The sequence below is a fragment of the Apteryx rowi genome, unplaced genomic scaffold (genome assembly GCF_003343035.1).
Source record: "Apteryx rowi isolate R43461 unplaced genomic scaffold, aptRow1 scaffold_168, whole genome shotgun sequence".
Taxonomy (NCBI): Eukaryota; Metazoa; Chordata; class Aves; order Apterygiformes; family Apterygidae; genus Apteryx; species Apteryx rowi.
Window position 1 is genome coordinate 183,629 of NW_020447952.1, and position 16,964 is coordinate 200,592.

Sequence of the window (16,964 nt, forward strand, 5' to 3'; positions counted from 1 at the left end):
AACCAGCAGTGAAACACTTAATGGGAYGATAAAGGGCGCCAAGTCGGGCACCACAGAGCATTGAGCGCCGCATCCTCATCGCTGTCTTTTATTTCTGTTTGTGGTTCTGCTGTCACAACATAACCTTTGCAAGCTCGCATCCACCTGAAGTGAAGTGTAATCTAATTAGCCCAATTTGGATTGCCTCTATTTGAATAATTTAGCATACACCTGCAGTATTCATCAATCATTATTATTTTTAATTAAGTAATTAACTTTTAGGTTTTCAGAAAGTTTGAAGTGACAAAATTTCTGCAGTCGAAGTCTCAAGTGAGACGAGGTTAGTGCCTCCGTCTCCTCTCGCAAACACCGGCATTACTGTAATTGGTGTTAGCAACCACAAGTGCTGATGATTTCCTGAAGAATTTACTTCTTTAATGGCAAAACAGAAATCACACGCTTTCCGTACCACGGCACTAATTAGCGCAGAGGTGGAGTTTTCACTAACAGATTCCCTATCACCCCATCTCACCTCTCAGGACTGATTTCTTTTGATGGTAATTGTAGTTACATTTAACYAAAGCCATTAGCTTTTAAAGAAAAGAGCAGCTCCAAAAGACCTAAGCTGAGAAATGCTGGAGACGAGGGTTGCAGAGGAGATCAGAGGATTTATTTAAGGCCCTGGTGAGAGCCTTTGCTTTGGCTGGGTGGGAGTGCAGCGCTCTTGGCTAGAAGCATAAACACCTCATATTTCTTTTGTCAAGTTCACTGAAATCTTTATAGCTTGCAAATGAAAAAAGTTCATAAATATCAGGCTATAATACGCTACACCGTGCTGGATTGCATGGTGATAACATGACTGTAATTATGAAGGATATCTTCTATCGTAAGAACCATAAAAAAGGTTATTTACACTGTGACTCTCACCTTAGAAAAATTCCCATGTGAAGAATATTTTAACACCTGTACTTCAATTTTCAGTAAAAATAGTTATTTTTTATGCTAATAAATTCCACAGCTTCATTAAAGAAACCTGACGTTAAGATGGAGTACGTACACGCTGACTTCAAAGGTCAGCGTCTCCTCTCTGCTGTAATAAGGTAAAGTGGGAAGCGCCGTGCCAAATCTCAGCTTTGCATTAACAGAGATCAGGGACAGCGGTCGCGTCCTGCTGGACGCGCAGAAACCCCGGGGAGAGCTGTCGGAGGCGGGTGGCCCTGCCCGGCGCCRGGCCAGCTCCCGCTGTCGCCCCGGGGCAGGCTGCAGCCTGGAGGCATTGGTCCCCCCCGGCCAAGCAGAGCCCGTCGCCGTCCTCCGGTGTCCCCCCCGGGACACTATGGTTTTTGGAAGGTAGCAAGGCTGGCTGACTCCCCAGCGCGGACCTCTGCAAACTTGGGGTTACTCTCAGAAGGAACAGCGCCTGCTGCTCCCTGGGCATCGCAGGAGAAGGCTGGAGCCCAGCCCGGGGCATGGGGAGATGCACCAAACTGCCGCACGTCCAAGGGAGGAGAAATCCCCCGAGCGGGGAGCCTGCGCGCTCTCCGCCCCGCTCCGGCAGCCCTGTCCTGGTCTCTTGTGAAATCCAGGTGGCTACGGGCAGTTAAGCACAGCCATACGTACCCCCTTATAGAAACACGAGCTTCTTTAAACTTATTATCTAYTACTTGGCACACAACTGGAAGAATTAATATCTAAAAGGTGGACTTAGTCCTTGCCGAGCTGTTGGTACTTTGCGTGTCCCACCTCCGCTCTAGAAACCCTGCCAGCAAGGAGGGGAATGCTCTCCCAGAAGCTCCCGTCAAGACAAGGCACGTCGTAGGGTGCCGCAAGGTGTCCGTGCCCCTGCCCAGCGTTTTCAGGTGCTGTTGGCACCTCAAAGCAATCCTGTCTAGACAGCCTGGCTGAGATGAGGCATCTTGAAAACACACCACCGTTTTCCCGAGGCCCATGCCAAACTGCCTGCTCATCCCCAGCGTAGTCCCGGAGCCCGGACCGTGCCCAGCACCCCGGGGCACCCAGCACTCGCAGTCATGCAAGGAGGGAAAATCCCAGCTGGTGGGTACTGGCACGGCTGCAGCGAGGGCAGCTCATCTCAGAGAGGTTTCACCCTACACGTCTGGAGCCCGCATGGTCCTAACCTCTGCTCTGGCCTTCCCTGCACAGCACAAGGCAGGCAGCATCTCCAAGTAGTTCCTGTAACAGGACAAGCATGAATGCATGTGCATACACGATGAGATAAGAGAACAGGGCTTGCTTTTAGGCTCCTGAGGATTTATTCTAACTTGGAAATCCATCTCACCATTCTTTCTATAATTCAGCTTTTGCTATGGCCCAAGGAGAGCAGGCAGCTGGGTCTAGCCTTTCATGCTCTGGGTGTCAGCACAGCAGCTGAGGAACAAGTTGCTGTCGCAGGCTGAGATCCACATTTTTTAGGAAGAGGAGCTACAGTTCCATGGAAGATATCTTGTACATGAGACTGAAGCAAAGACAGAGGGAAGCGAGACCAAGTGCTACCAGCTCCAACAGAAAACATACATCCCTCGGTGTGATGGCACCAGGCCTGGAAAGCATTCAAAACTCATTCTTCTTAGAAAATTCATAAGGCAGAGCCATCTGCCTGGCAGCCAGCTCTCCAGGCTCCCATCCCTTTTCTGTATTTTCCCTGCTTTGCGTGAATGTCATGGGGATGAGGAAGCTGCTGCCTCCCAACTGCCCAAAGCCGGGTCAAAAATGAGGGAGGGAGAAATGAAGACTGCTGTCGAGTGCCTGGAACATATCGATCTCCCCTAGCGGTAAAGGGTTTTCAGGTGCCTCCACCATGGCTAGATATGGGCCAGGACCATCGCACGTATCAGGTATCAATCCTTACATACAGTTCTCAAGTCTTAGGACCCCAGAAAAGAAAGCTGAACTTTGAACCCCAATCTGTACAATGAATATGTCCCATCAATGTATTCCTTAAATCCGTACAGTCCACAGCAAGCCCAGGACCTCACAACTGTTTATCTAAATAAATAAATAAATAAATAAATAAAAATGTTAGGTGCAGACCTACACTTAAGTAATGTTAAGTGAATAATTCATGCAGTATTTATAATTGATGTGAGATTTAACAGGAGCTGAGCTGTAAGTGGCTTTCTATTAACTATTTATGCTCTCAGCCAGCCGCTTGACAAGCCTAGCTGGGCTCTGAGATCACAGCTCTCCTGCGATGTTTTATTTAAGCATATTAAGAGTACACACAGACTGGAGGAACGCCTCTGCTTTCAGGGAGCGTTATCCTCCCCTGCGAGGCAGCCCCTGGCTCGCTACGCGCCTCTGTCACTGTTCGCTCCAAGGGCTCCCCGATTCCCGCGGCGCGAACCCCCCGGGCCAGCAGGAGCCATTCCGCGGGGCGAAACCCGGGAGCCGCCGTGGATGTGCCTGGGTTTTCTTTGGGAACTCATCTACAGCAGGGTTTCCTTAACCGTTTCCTCCTGCATCCAGCTACAGCAGATGTCGGATAAGCCCAAATATCTGGGTGTCTGGATAAATCCAAGTGCCCTTTAGTATTTGTTTATGAGCTTGTCTGTTTACGGGCTTTTATCCCTTGTTCCAGGGAGGCATCTCTAAAATGCCTTTCAAATTTCTTGGAAAACATCAATTGTGAGAACAGAAGCATGATAAGAAGACCAAGTATCTTGCTATACCCATGATTTACATTTCTATATGAAACATTCAAAAAGCTTCTAGAAATATATGCACAAATACAAAAAAGCAGTTAAAACAATCCATCCATATCCTAACAGACAGCACATCTGTGTTTCAAAACATTGCGTTTCTAACAAAGCTGCAATAAATATACAGTTTTCATAGCAACTAAAGTCGTGTTTCCCTCCCGGTGCCAGCAGAGAACGGCACAGGAATCCCAGCCCCAGGCTTGCCTGCTGCCGGCCAAGCAGACGGCACTGCACCGGCCCGGAGCCTGGGGAAYGGCCCGGAGCCCGGGAAACAGCCCAGGCGCCTTCCCAGGGTCACCAGGAGCAACCGGAGCTCATCAAGTAAAGCTTCTTATTTTAAAATCTGAGTTCTTTGGAGAGCATTGATGGCTGCACAGCCTCGGACCTAGCGGCGGGTTTCATTTCTTGCCTGGCTGAGAGGGGTCCTGCCTGCAGCGAGCACTAGAGCCGAGCACGCAGGACTCAGTGGCGCAGCAAGGACAACGCATGCACGCGGCATGCTCAGAAAATGGGAAACAATTCTTGCTAAAACATCATTCTCTTTAGAAAGGCTGGCAGCCTCAGGGTAAAATAAATGGGGAAAGCTACTTGATTGGTAAATAAAAGATTATTAATAAAATAACTGCTTCTAGCATGGCTGTAATCTTTCAATTACTGCTTGGAAGCAACTCTTCCCTTTTGTTTACTAAAATAAACCCACCGTGAAAAGAAGTGCTTGCAGAAGGCTGTAAAATGAAAGAGAATCTATTTTTGCCTTCCTGGGGATCTGCCTGGGGCTGTGCGCAGGCAGAGCAGGTCAGCTGCTTAGCGGGGTGCCTGGCACACGGCTCGGCGGCAGGGCTCTCGCCCCCGGCCTCCCCGGGCGTTCGGCCGGGGCTGGAGGACGGGACGGTGCAAGGACCCGGCGGCACGGGCTGAGCCGGCGGCAMGGAGCCAGCGATGGCCCCAGGAGGCTGGCGCGAAGACGGGGGCACTTCTGCCGTGCCGACGGGGCCGAGAGTGGTGCTGCTCGGGCAGAGCCCTCGCTGCAGTTCTGCCCGTCCTGGAGGAAAGCGGCAAAGCCCAGGGCGCCAAGCTGGCGGCGAGGTACGGGCCGAGGATGGGGCCTGCGTTTCCAGTGCACAAAGAGCCTGGTGGCCTCAAATGCGGCATGAGCTTTGCCAAGAAGGTGGCCAGGAATAACCTCAGTAACTTCTCAGTATTTATTAGAGCTGAGCGGCCAAAGCAATTTCCTTCTTGGAACAAAACACGGAGCAGAGGGACTGCCCAGTCGTGCCAGCCCAGCTGCAGGCAAGGGAGATGCTAGGAGCCACAGTAATAGCTTTGGTTAAGTGACTTGCGGCTGAGAAGGGAGAAGAAGCAATTCACAGCACCTTCAAAGAGCCRCTCGGAGAGCTCTCCCGGCTCTGCCCGTCACGGCCGAGCCCGACACGCTGACGTGAACAAACCCAGGACAAACTGCCGAGGAAGCAGCCCGTGAAACCCTCCTGTCCTGCGCCGGGGCCAGCTAACAACACGTGGGCTAAATCCATCTCCAACCAGAGCGCGCAAAACATCAAGCAGAAAATTACTTCTTGTTCTGGGACCCTCGGGCCAATCTGCAGGTTACGGGAGGTTTCCGCGGAGCAAGCTTGATGCGACAGACAGCAGGAGGCTCTGGGAGCTTTCCTGGCGGCTCGCAGCCTGCCTGGCCGCGGCAACGGCCAAGCCACGCCGGCAGCGYGCCTCCAGAGCACCTGTATCCCGCGCTCTCCCTGCGTCCCTCATCRACACAGCTGCTAGGTTCCCTGGTAGAGCATCACCCTGGCCAAAAGGCTGCTGGTTGCTTGCTAGGAGGACACGGCACTGTGCACAGCTGGGGTTTCCACATGCCATAAACATGCTCCAGAGTCTTTGCCCCAACCAAGGGAAGGCAGCACAGATCTGGGACAAGCCCAGACCTGCGGCTGGGCCCCGGGGGCTGCGAGGTGCATCATGAGGGCCTGCAAAGCAGATGCAGCTGCCTGAAAAACCTAGGGGGGTATCACTGAGGTGTGAAGAGCCAAAAACCCACCCCCCCCGTTACAGAGGGGACTCCGTGGGCCTTGGACCCCGTGGGCCCACGGCGGCGGCAGCAGCCTCTTACCAGCTCCATGCGCCGGCGGCTGGACTCCAGCTCCCTCTGAACCAGCTCGTTCATATCCGCCTTCATCTCCTCCATCCTCATCTGGTAGTACTTGGTGTTCTCCTTCTGCCGCGCCTCCGACTCGGCCGCCTTCTCCAGCTCCTCGCCCATCTTGATGATACTGTCCCGCAAGCGCAGCACCAGCACCTGGAGAGGAGCCAGGCGGCACGAGGTGAAGCGGGAGACCGAGGGAAGAACTACAAGGAGCTCCGTTTCCCGGCTCGCCGGGATTACGGAGTAGCACAGGGAGCGCTGCCTCTCTGACCCGTGCTGCCGATCAGCGCCCCGGAGGTCCATTTACACCTACTGTCATATCAAACTCTGCCCTGAGACCTGGCAATGGCTGCGGTGCCCGGGCGGCAGCGCCAGCGAGGCACAGGGCCAGCGAGGGGTGACGGGAACGTCCCAAAGCGACGGCAGCCGCGGCCAGGGGAGGCTGGGGGCAGCGCGGGGGCCCCTTTCCCGCGAGACGGCGCTGCCCCAGAGCAGCGTGCCATGGCCCAAGGGTGCCCGGGCGGCCCCGCGGGGCTGCTGCCGTTTGGGAGGCACGAGGACATTTTCCTTCCTCCTCCTCCTCCTCCTCCTCCTCCCGGCCTCCCCCCTCGCCCGGGCTCATCCAGGCAGCAGGGCTGGGGGAAGGTGTGACAGCAAGAGCATCCCGCGGGGCTTGGCGCACGCGCTGATTAATGGGTACAGTAAAGCGCGCTGATGGCCTCCGATGCCCCGCGTTCCTGGAGGACGCTCAGAGCAGAGGGACGACTGTCTGCGGGGCGCTGCGACGAAGGCGCTGGGCACTAAACCAATATTGAGCTCCGTGCCGGGAGGCAGGGACCGTATTTCCCTCCGTGCGCTTACAGCACTGGACCCGCGGCCGGCGTTCAGTAAACGCAGCAGTGAAGCACGCATAGCCACGGTGGCGTGACGCGTGGGCACTGTCCCCTGCACCGCGGCCGGCGGCGGGAGGGCCGAGCTACGATCCCGCCGCGGCGAGTCGCCCCGTCCCGCCTCACCCGCCCGCTCCGTCCTCCCGCGGAGCGGAGCCCGAGCCCGAGCGCGGCGCCCGCGGCCCTGCCCAGCACCGGCGCGGGTCGGCGGCGAGCGGTACCTCGAAGCGCTTGATCTGCACGCTCTGGAAGTCCAGCCGGTTCTGCAGGTCGCAGACGCGCGCTTCCTGGCGGCCGACGAGGGCGCGCTCCACCGTCGAGCGGCCCAGCCGGGCCAGCCYGGCCTCCGCCGCCTGCAGCTGCCCGCGGGAGACGGCGGTGAGCGAGGGCAGGAGGCACCAGCTGCTCCTCCGGCCCTTCCGCCCGCCGAGAACCTCGAGCAGGCTTCAGGCCCATTCGGTTCGGCGCTCCCGGCTCCCTTCCCAGCGTCTCCCCTCGGTACCGTGTGCACTGAGGACCTCTTATGGCCACACAAATTCCGCTGAGGCGACAGGACTTTCTACACCCCCCCCCCCCCAAAAACAAAGCGAATCTACAAGACCTGGGCGAGGCTGCCAGGCACTATGGAAAAATACTGCCTCAAGCTTCCTAAGGGATTCATTTGTGGTAAGACTGCGCAGTAAATGCGTGACACTAATGTGTGTTTTTTGAAGGAAAAATATTTCAGTGAGCTGGTGCCTGTTTGGGTCTGTTTTGCTTTTCTCTTCTCAGCAAATCCTTTGAGGCCGGCACACGTAAAAATTCACAGTTTACCTCTGTGCGGAGACCTGCCTGTAGCTGAGTCTTTTCTTTAGCTGTTACAGCGAGACCTCCGGAGCAGACTGCCCTTCTATCCATCCCAGTACAATTCTGGTTCATATTTTATATTTGACCTCGCGCGATGGGAATTTGTCTTCTTTTGTCTGACCTATCTCTAAAGCACCATCCACTCTGCCTTGGCGTGGGCAAGTCCTACTCCYAATTCTTGGGCAGCTTAGCTACGGTCCAGTAAAGCACTTAAGTTAATGGGATTACTCATGTGTTTAAAATTAAATACATGCACTCCAGGACTGCCAGCGCAGCTGCACAAGCGAGGAAGAGCAGTGCCTGCCTGAGACCGCTCCGGGGCCAGCCCCGAGCTCAAACCCATCTGTCCTCGCGCGGCAGCGCGGCACTGGGTCCTGCCTCGCAGAGACAGCAGCACCAGCCGCTCGGAAACGGGGGGGAAACGGGGACTGCCAGTCCCGAGAGCCTTGCAAGGGCAAACCTTTTTCAGCCCCAGGGCCGTTTGCTGGCAGCGCTGGGCGGCTCTGCTGAAGAGGCAGCTCGCTCTGGGCCCGCGGCCCTCCCTGCGCGCGGGCGCGGGGGCTGCAAGGTGCGCGGCAGGGAGGCGCGCTGCCACCGCGGCGCTCGTCTCGCCGCACTCGTCTGCATGCACAGCGGGTTGCGAAGAGAGGAGGAACCTCACGGTTTTACAAAGGAGAAATTTCTTTGTAATATCTAGGTGGGGAATTGATCTGCCTTCAAACAGGAGCACGGCATTCACGTGACGGGTGCCCTGAGACACACCGTGGCACAGAAATCTTCCAAGCCACAATCCTCCTGCACGGATTGTTTTCCGTTCTGAGCTCTGTCCCTACGGGAGGGAAGGACTTACTTTCTCTTGAAGACTTTGTTTTTCTTTCTTTGCTTCCTCCACCTGGGTCTGTAGCTCTCGAATCTGAGCGATATCTGTTGCGGACTGAGGAAACAGAAACTTCAGCAGTGGAAGCAAAGCCAAGAACTTGGAGCAGAGAGCAAATGTCATGGAGAAGTGTAATTTTGAAGGCTTGCTCATGCCTATTTCTAGGCAGGGGATGGCACTTCCCACACATCTAAATGGCAAGCCACTCCTGGGCTGGACTGAATGAGCTTAATTCTACTGCCTGAATGCACCTCTCCTGACTTTTGAAACCAATATTTGCAGATTAGGTCAGAAACCCTCTTGTCAAGGTCACTTCTGTCCTGAAGGTCATTCCRGATACATATTCCAGGACCATAACACCTTGCAATGGGTACCAGGCTGTGGATTTTTACAGCCTTGCTGGCCTACCCCAGGCCAATGGCTGCTCCACTGGGAGCCTTGGAGTCTCTCAGCTCCACTTCCAGTCCTTAGGGAGAGCCTGTCTAAGCTTGGATATTATGCAGGGAGCCACTGGGCTGTCTGTCAGCACTTTTTGAGCTCTGCATGAGAAAACAGTGACAGAAAGAACTGAAAAGAATCCAGATGGGGATGCTGCAGGATTTCCCAACGACTGAAAACATAATCAAGACATCTCTTGAAGGAAGAATCAAAACCTATGAGCGAGAGGGGACCGCAGCGTGAGACATCCCCTTCTCCCATCAAGGCATCTGCCCCGTGGTATGGAAGTCCCCTAAACACCGATAGGGACTGTCTTGGTTCGGGTTAGGCTCCGGGTGATTTCCAAGCATCCTCCCTGGAGGGGGATGCTACGCAGCCTGCCAGCGCACCGGGTCCTACCTGGGCGATCAGAGCCTTGTGCTTTTCCATGAGTTCATTCAGATCCTCCTGGTCCTCATCGACGCGTCTCAGCAGATCTGCTCTCTCGTGCTGCAGCTGGTAGAGCTGCTCCTCAACCTGCCAGGGACAAACAGGGGCTGCCGCTCACGGATGAACCTGGAGCACCACCGGACACCCRCTCTTGCCTGCAGCGCCCGTGGGGCTGCGAGCTCAGCCCGGGCTGCGGGGACCCTCTGCCCCGGGCACAGGCACGTTCACGACCCAACGCCTCGCTCTGTGTTTCTCTGTTTTTTTTCCATTTCTAGCTCTGTGCTTGCGCATCATGTCAACCAGGGAGAGGCAAACGGAGCTCATGTGTTGTGTATCACGTATCTGTAGAGGGAGACTAAGGGATGCTGCGCATTTTGAGTAATTTTATCTCTGCATTAAGCCACCCAGGGCTGTGCTCTCCAAAGAGGCTGGGTGATTTAGTGTGGCTCTAATTGAAAAATACTGGACAGACTTCTCCCCTACATCCTCTAACCTAAATGTGCTGATTATGGTGACCAAACCCCAGGCTGCCCTGGGCTGCCACGAGGGGTGGGAGGAARCCGGTGCCGCCCATCGTCCGCCGGGGCTGCGTCTCTGCGCACGTACCAGGTTCTTGTTTCGGCTGAGGGTCTCCAGCTCCGTGTGCAAGTTCTCCAGCTCCAGGGCCATCGTCTTCTGAGATGCCTCGGCCTCTGCACATCTCGCTTCGCTCTCTTCTCGCTATGAAAAATTGAGGGAGATCATAATCACAGGAGCGCCCAGCATCTGCAGAGCTCATGTACTGATTATGCCGCTCCCCTTGCTGCACAGCCACATCTATTTACATTTTTCTCCCAGAGAATTTCCCCAGCTAGTGTACGCTGAAACTCGACCTTTTAAAATCTGTGCTGCTTTTCAGACTGTCTGCTTCTATTCTACAGACAAAACTTTTCCCTTCCCAGTGGCTGTGGTGCTGTGAAATAAGCCTCCAGTGGGAAGCGCGTGCAGGGCTTCCTCCGGAAGCCGGCTTCGCTTCGGCAGCGGTCCAGCTCCCCACAGGCCTGCACGGGGCTCCAAAAGCAAACAACTGTCTTGCTGAGCATTGAAGTTAGCACCTCAAACCGCAAATCCACTCTTTGCCTTGGCACTGCTGTGGTGAGGTAGAGCTGGGATCATTAATTTGCAAAATTATGTGAATTACATGTAATTCCTGATTAGAGCAATTCATGATTCAGAGTTTGCAAATGGGCTTTTCATGTAGCACAAATTGCATTCGCAAATACACATGAAATACCACATTTATAAATGCTAATTTGCTCTTGATTTTTATAGCTCAGCCATTAAAACTACAAAGATCTTAAATGGGCTACAAACATCTGGAAGACACAGCGTCATCCCCAAAACATCACGCAGGCAGTGCCAGAGGAGGTGCACAGTCTCTGCCTTAATGATAAGCTCCAGCYCTCGCCTTGCTCGCTCGGGTTTCTTTCTTTTCTCTAAGAAAACAAAACTAAACCCCTCCATTTGCTGCTCATTCCCTGCGCCCGCTCTCTGTTTGTCACGACCCTCCCTGGCTTGTCCTTCTGTGCAGCTGCCTCCTGCTTTCCCTGTGCTGCTGCTGCTGCTGCAACCTGGATGGACGGACGGATGGAGAGCTCAGGGCCAGGCGATGGGAAGGGCTGTCTGCACCCCCAGGGCCAAGGGGAGCCACCGTGCACCACAGCGAGAGTCCAAATCTTGATCTTTTTAGATTATTTTCTCAGGGGATGCAGTAATTGCCTCTTTTTACTCCCTCCCTCAAAAAAAAGGGGGATTATGAAGCACCACGAGCGGAGCAATCCGCAGTTCATTTCCCTCAACTGTTTGGGGTGACTGAGACAGACTTGGAAAAGTTAAGTAGGTAATTTGCTTCCTTGGTGTCTCATCTGCAGAGGGAAATTGAAGTCATTTTTCCCTCGAAGTCAATGATTCTTTTTATATAACTCGCGCTAGCGAGACGTCTGGGAAGCCGCGGCCCGGGGAGAGGGACGGGGCGGCGCTGTGCAGCCGCCGGCGAACGGGCTGCTCCCGGGGCCCGGCTGCGGCTATCGCAGCTGCCTCCGAGCGCGGCCAGCGGGACGGGGGCTGGAATGATAAACGCGGTGCGCGWGACCCGCGTGCCGATGAGCTCCCGCACCGCTCCGGAAGCTGCGTGTTTCATCCCACGTGCGCGGGAACCCCCCGTGCGACGGGGAGACGCTGCAACGCTTTGTAAGCAAACGTGTCTCGCGCCGTCGGCCTCGCTCCATCACGGCATTGGTGTCATCCCTGCACAAACCGAAAAACCGAAGGGAAGAAATAATCCCAAACACCTCCGGGACTGTCTCCAGAGGTAGTGCCAGCCCGACACTGGTCACCACGGGAAACCTGAAGGTCTGGCACGGATGCACGTAGCAGTTCAAAACCTGTAAAACTGTTATTTAAAATTATATTCCTGTGTCCAAACTCAGCCTGTTTGGATGAATTATCTAGTCAATCTATTCATACATCTGCAGAGACACTTTTACAGTGACACACAAGGTATCCTGCCTTCTTCCACAAGCTGAAAAATAGCCTTTATATTTTGCATAGATCTCGGGAAGCAGTTACCAAAATTACCCAAGTGATAGCTTCTGGGAGACRTTAAAGGTCAGCGATTTCCAATCTGAGTTATTACTCCTACTACAAAAGGAGTCTGGAGGACAATAACAGAGCCCTTCCTGCGTTCCTCTTCCAAAGGCATTTGTTTTCCATGGTGTCATATTCACATTTCACACATGCACCCGCATGTGCCCCCCTCCTCAGGGCAGCCGCGATCGCTCCCTCGGCCCCAGACGGCGCCGGTGCCGCACTCATTGCCTCAGACAGCAGAAACATCTGAAACTGTGCCACATGCCACCAGCACGGGACACGGGCCGCTCGCTCAGCACGGCGCAAGCCCTGCCGTGCGGGACTGCAAGCCCCCGTGCTGGGTCATGGCCCTTCCCAGCCCAGCTCACCCTGCGGCATGCAAAACGCATCATCAGCCCTGTTTTACGCTTCTCGTCTCTGCTCCCGAAACAACCRGAGAAAAACCCTCAGGCGGATTTTTCTTAGAAGCGTCCTGCTCTCGCCTCTGCGGTGCCCAGCACGGAAACGCTGCATCTTTGACTCCGGTCTGGGGTCCGGCCGCCGTCTCCGCAGGACGGCGCCTGCAAGACTCCACACTCGCCTTTCAGTTTTTTTAGGGATGCCTAACTCTGGAAAGCACATAGCAGTCCCTCGGGCAGAATATTTCCCTGTTCGCTCCAGCAAGGCAGAGGGAGGCGTGATTTTTTCCGCTATCCCCCCCCTCCCTCGGTCTCCGTCCCCCCCCGGGGCGCCGCTTGGGGGGCAGCTGCACGTCACAGAGCGTCGCCACCYGCACAGCCTCCGGCTTTCCCAGCAGCGGCCCCGTCCGCAAACAGTCTCCGCGGTTGTTCTTTCCCTGTCCACAAGTACATGGTAATTCCAAGTAGTTTAATCCAGAGATAAGTACATCTCCAGTACTCTCATTAAATACCAGCTTCTCTTTCACTTTGCGTAATGGAATTTTCCCACTTGGGAAGAGTAAATTGAAATTCCCACCCTAAAAAATGCATAATGTATGAACTGATGAACAATATTAGTTTGCTGCRCTACACCATCTGTTAAATACCTGCGTAAAACGGATGCTTCAGACTTATTAAGAAACAATACTATACTTCAAGACCATATGGATTTTGATTAACAAAAATGTAACATTTTAGCAAAGTTTTTATTCTTGCAGTGATTTGTGGGCTGGTGCTAGAAAGTATTGCATTTTGAGAACCGCATCACGAATGCCATTAGAAATTGTTTCAATTTAAGGGATGGCACAATCGTGAGGCACTTCTAATGCATGCAGAGTCTCAGTGTTGGCAGCATAATAAAAACTCAATATTCACAATATCAAGGCTTTTCTCTACTCTTCCCAAAAGCACCAGGCAGATGTCACCCAGCAGAAGACAGCAGACAGCCTAGAAGGCAAAGCAGCAACCAACACATGCAAGAACCATCACTTGCGAACCTCTCTCTTTTCGAGGGCCCACATGTATCGGGAGCACAAGACCTTTTTCCCCAGCAAGACGTGGCTGGACGGCAGGGAAACGGCCTCACTCGCGTTCCCGTTTGCTTGGTGCCCCCACGCGAGCAGGTGCCGAGGCGCCGGCATTGCCGCTCTGCCCGCTCAGCGGGACACGGTGCTGAGCGCGCCGAGCTCCTCTCCCGCCCGGGCACAGGACGCTCAGGGACTCGCCGCGGGGCTCTCAGGGTAGCAGGTGCTCTTCAGCTCGGAGACGAAACGCTTCCTTTGAGCTGCTGAACTTCATCCCAGCGTTGGCACTCCCTGGTGCTCCTGAAGGGTGTTATTTGTTTGAGATGACTCTCAAGAAAGATCCTGGATTTACGCGCTGTCGCTCATGTTTATTGCCGCCCTGAGAGGCAGTCAGTGCAAAATGTGAGCCATGAATTTGTGCGTAATTGCTTTTTTTTTTTTCTCTTTTTCATCTGAAGAGTTAAGGGGATATTAAATCCTGGTGACCGCCAGCAATGCACGCTTTTGCACCGTTGCTTATTCCTTCGAATCAGCATGTAGAAGGCTTCCCCAAGCATCAGCATTCGGCAGCGCAGTTGCTGTACTGCTGAGCGTAAGGCCCTGTCAAGCGGCGATAAATCGCCCAATTAAGAGCACCGGAGGCCGGGGAAGAGCAAGGCAGGGACTGTGCATCATCTCTAGGCCTGAAGTGGGACTCAAGAAATACTGAGGGATTAATTAAAAATGTAGTATTGTGCAGGCCAAACAGCTGAATAACGTCTAAGAGACAACTCGTGGCTGAAAAAGGGGAGCCAGGGAAAACAGGGCAGAACAAGTTCACTCTCAAAGGAAAAGCTGCTGGGTCTGACCTCGGCGGCCGGTCCACGAAAACGGTGCTTGCAAACCACTTCCCCCAGTGTGACGGGTTCGGGCACAGACCGGGCGGCAGCCGCGCGAGGAGCAGCACGTGCGGCTCCTTGGTGCTGCATCCCTGCTCCAGACACGTGCCAAACACGCTGCCTGCCCCGCGCCAGCCCCACGGCCTTGGCCAGCCGTGCTGGCAGCTTCGGGCCAGGCTCACCTTCCACTGCCCCTCGGCGCAGGTGGGAACAGCTGGGGCTCACAGATGTTATTTACGYAGAACTATCATCCCCGTTAGGTACGCGTGTGGCTGGCACTCTYTATGCCTCCAGCTTAGCTGGTTTCCAGGGGAAAGGTGCGGCGCGGATGGATTGCCGACAGTTTCTGAGCCTGGCACCGTCACCTCGCCCTGGCCTCGCCTGCCCGGCGCGCYGCGGTCCCGGACGCGCATGTGGCCAGCCGGGGGACGGGACCGCCAAGGCACCTACTCCCAGTGCTGCAGGCTCCCACGCYGYGGGCACGGGTTCCCACGCCGCGCCRACRGCCTTGCTGAGCGGAAGCGAGAGCACCCGCGAGGCCGTTCCCGGGGATCCGCCGGAGAAGGAGGTGCTGCCATGCTGCCCATTCCCCCTGCAGCCCACGGGAATGCGGGACCCGGCCAAGGGCTTCTGGGATGAGGAAGCCTTGCGCCATCTCCCCCTCTCCCAGGGCTCCGGGAGTCTCAGGGTCACACTGGGACCCGCACGGAGGCCGTCACCTCCCAACGGGTGAAGGCACACGTGGGGAATCAGGGGAGCACGGAGGGTATCAGCTGGTGCTTCGCCGGTGCAGGATGGTGCTGGGCACCCGACAGACACAGCAGCTGGGACCACGGCTCTGTGACACCCCTGTCCTGCTGCAGGGCACTTCGTGGGTGCCGAGGTCCGAACTGGGGCGTGGGCGTCCCCTGCTCAGCACCGGCCGACCACGGCACAGGGCACGACACCGGCACCGGCACGTGGGTGCAGCCGCCCTCCTGGCCCCAGCCCCGGCTGCAGGCCCAGCATGTCTGCGCTTAAACCGCGGCGAATTAGCGCTGATCCTTGCTCCAGCTACACCACCACCCTCAACACTTACAGCCATTTCTATGACAACGCGCACGGAAAACAAGGCCTCTGGATTTTGTTATTAGAAAGATAGAAAACGCACTGAACGGAAGGTAATTAACAGGGGCTGTTCGAAAAAAAAGAAAAAATACTTAACCACTGTTGTCTTAATTAAACAGAAGTAGTTCTTACAAGAATACCCTTGTCAGCACAAGAGGCACTTTTTAACGCTGGCCCAAGAGCGCAATGTTTGCACAGCGACGCAGGAGTCACCGTTCGCTTGTGGCACAATTAGGATCAGAAGTTCTGTAAATATTTCTTGCAGCTTCACCTCGGTCGAGGTAAATAAATCATGTCCCCAGGAGAGGCCAGGCCTGCCTCACTGYATCAGCACAGCACTATTCATTACACGGATGATGGACAGCATGAAACACCCATTAGCCTCCGCTGCATGCATACCAAACGCAGCTGCTGGGAGCCGCGTGGCGCTGAGGCCAGCGCGGTTTCTGTCTTTTCGTATAGTTTGCATTGTGGATTTGATGAGAACTAGCAGAAGCACCTTGTTCATGGCACATGTTCCTCCAGCCCCTCGCGAAGCGCTTGGGAGCCCTCAGAAAGCCTCTGGCCCCCAAGGCCGACCTGAGCAAGGCTGGTGTGCGCCGGGCRAGAAGCGCGGCCCTGGAGGGACCCCTCTGCACCGGCCTCGGAGGGGTCCCATGTGCCGGAGACCCTGCCGGGTTGGAGTCCCGGGCTAAGCATGGCACATGGCTCATCAGCTGCTTTGGGTGCAGGTCCCCAACGCCCCACCAGCAGCTCAGGGCAATGCCAGCATGCGCCTGGGACTGGAGGAGCTGCGAGGACACTGATGCACATGGCGTGGGAACCGCTTTCTCTTCCCCTAGAGCAGGGACGCCAAGGGGAATGGAGGAAGCCTACGTGCTTAAAGGCGTTTTGAAGCACGGCTCCTACCTGCTTGCGAGCTTTCTCCAGCTCCTCCTTGCTGGCCGAGGTGCTGGGGTCGGCGGCGGCTGCCAGCAGGAGCTGCACGTCCGCCAGCAGCGCGTGTGTCCTCCTCAGGTCCCGCCGGAGCCGCTTCTCCACGTCAAAGTCCCGGTGGCCGATCTGGAGAGGGGASAGGAGCCGTGGTGAGCACCGATGGGACCTGGCATCCCCTGCCCCAGGGAAATCTCGTGTTCGGACCTGCTGGTGCTGAGCTGACCTCAACCACGGACACTGCCCATGCAATTAAGCTTCTAAAAAACACTGATTCGAGGATAGGAAAGGATTTTGGTAATGCTGAAATTGTGCAAGAATGCGATGCCAGCAGACGTTTCACGGCCACCAGTCCTGAGCAAGTGCTGAGCTGGTGCTCGGCAAGTCCTGGCCCGATGTTGCACCAAGCAGGCTGCTAACGCAGTAGCCACCACCAAGCATCATCACCAGGGCTTTTAATACGGAAAAGCTGCTGCTGTYGAGGCAGGGCAGCACTGCATGAGGTGTCGGCTGGGGACCGCGGCCGCCTGCACTCGATGCTCCAGAGCCTCGTTGTCCCGCAGCACCACGAGCCCGAGCTCCCCCGCTGCCGCAGCTGCGGGAAAGGTGAATCCAGGCAC

At 55.4% G+C, this 16,964-nt stretch overlaps 1 protein-coding gene across 1 annotated transcript in view; it reads right to left on the reverse strand.

Annotated features, from left to right (window-relative positions):
- The window catches only part of MYO18B (myosin XVIIIB), an 89,290-nt gene that overhangs the window by 13,656 nt on the left and 58,670 nt on the right, over positions 1-16,964 (reverse strand). Inside the window, exons 33-38 of the mRNA XM_026060271.1 lie at positions 16,321-16,473; positions 9,943-10,056; positions 9,307-9,423; positions 8,443-8,526; positions 6,968-7,105; positions 5,824-6,009 (exon numbers count right to left, since the gene is read on the reverse strand). Of these exons, the coding sequence (XP_025916056.1) occupies positions 5,824-6,009; positions 6,968-7,105; positions 8,443-8,526; positions 9,307-9,423; positions 9,943-10,056; positions 16,321-16,473 (792 nt within the window). The remainder of the gene's footprint in view (positions 1-5,823; positions 6,010-6,967; positions 7,106-8,442; positions 8,527-9,306; positions 9,424-9,942; positions 10,057-16,320; positions 16,474-16,964) is intronic.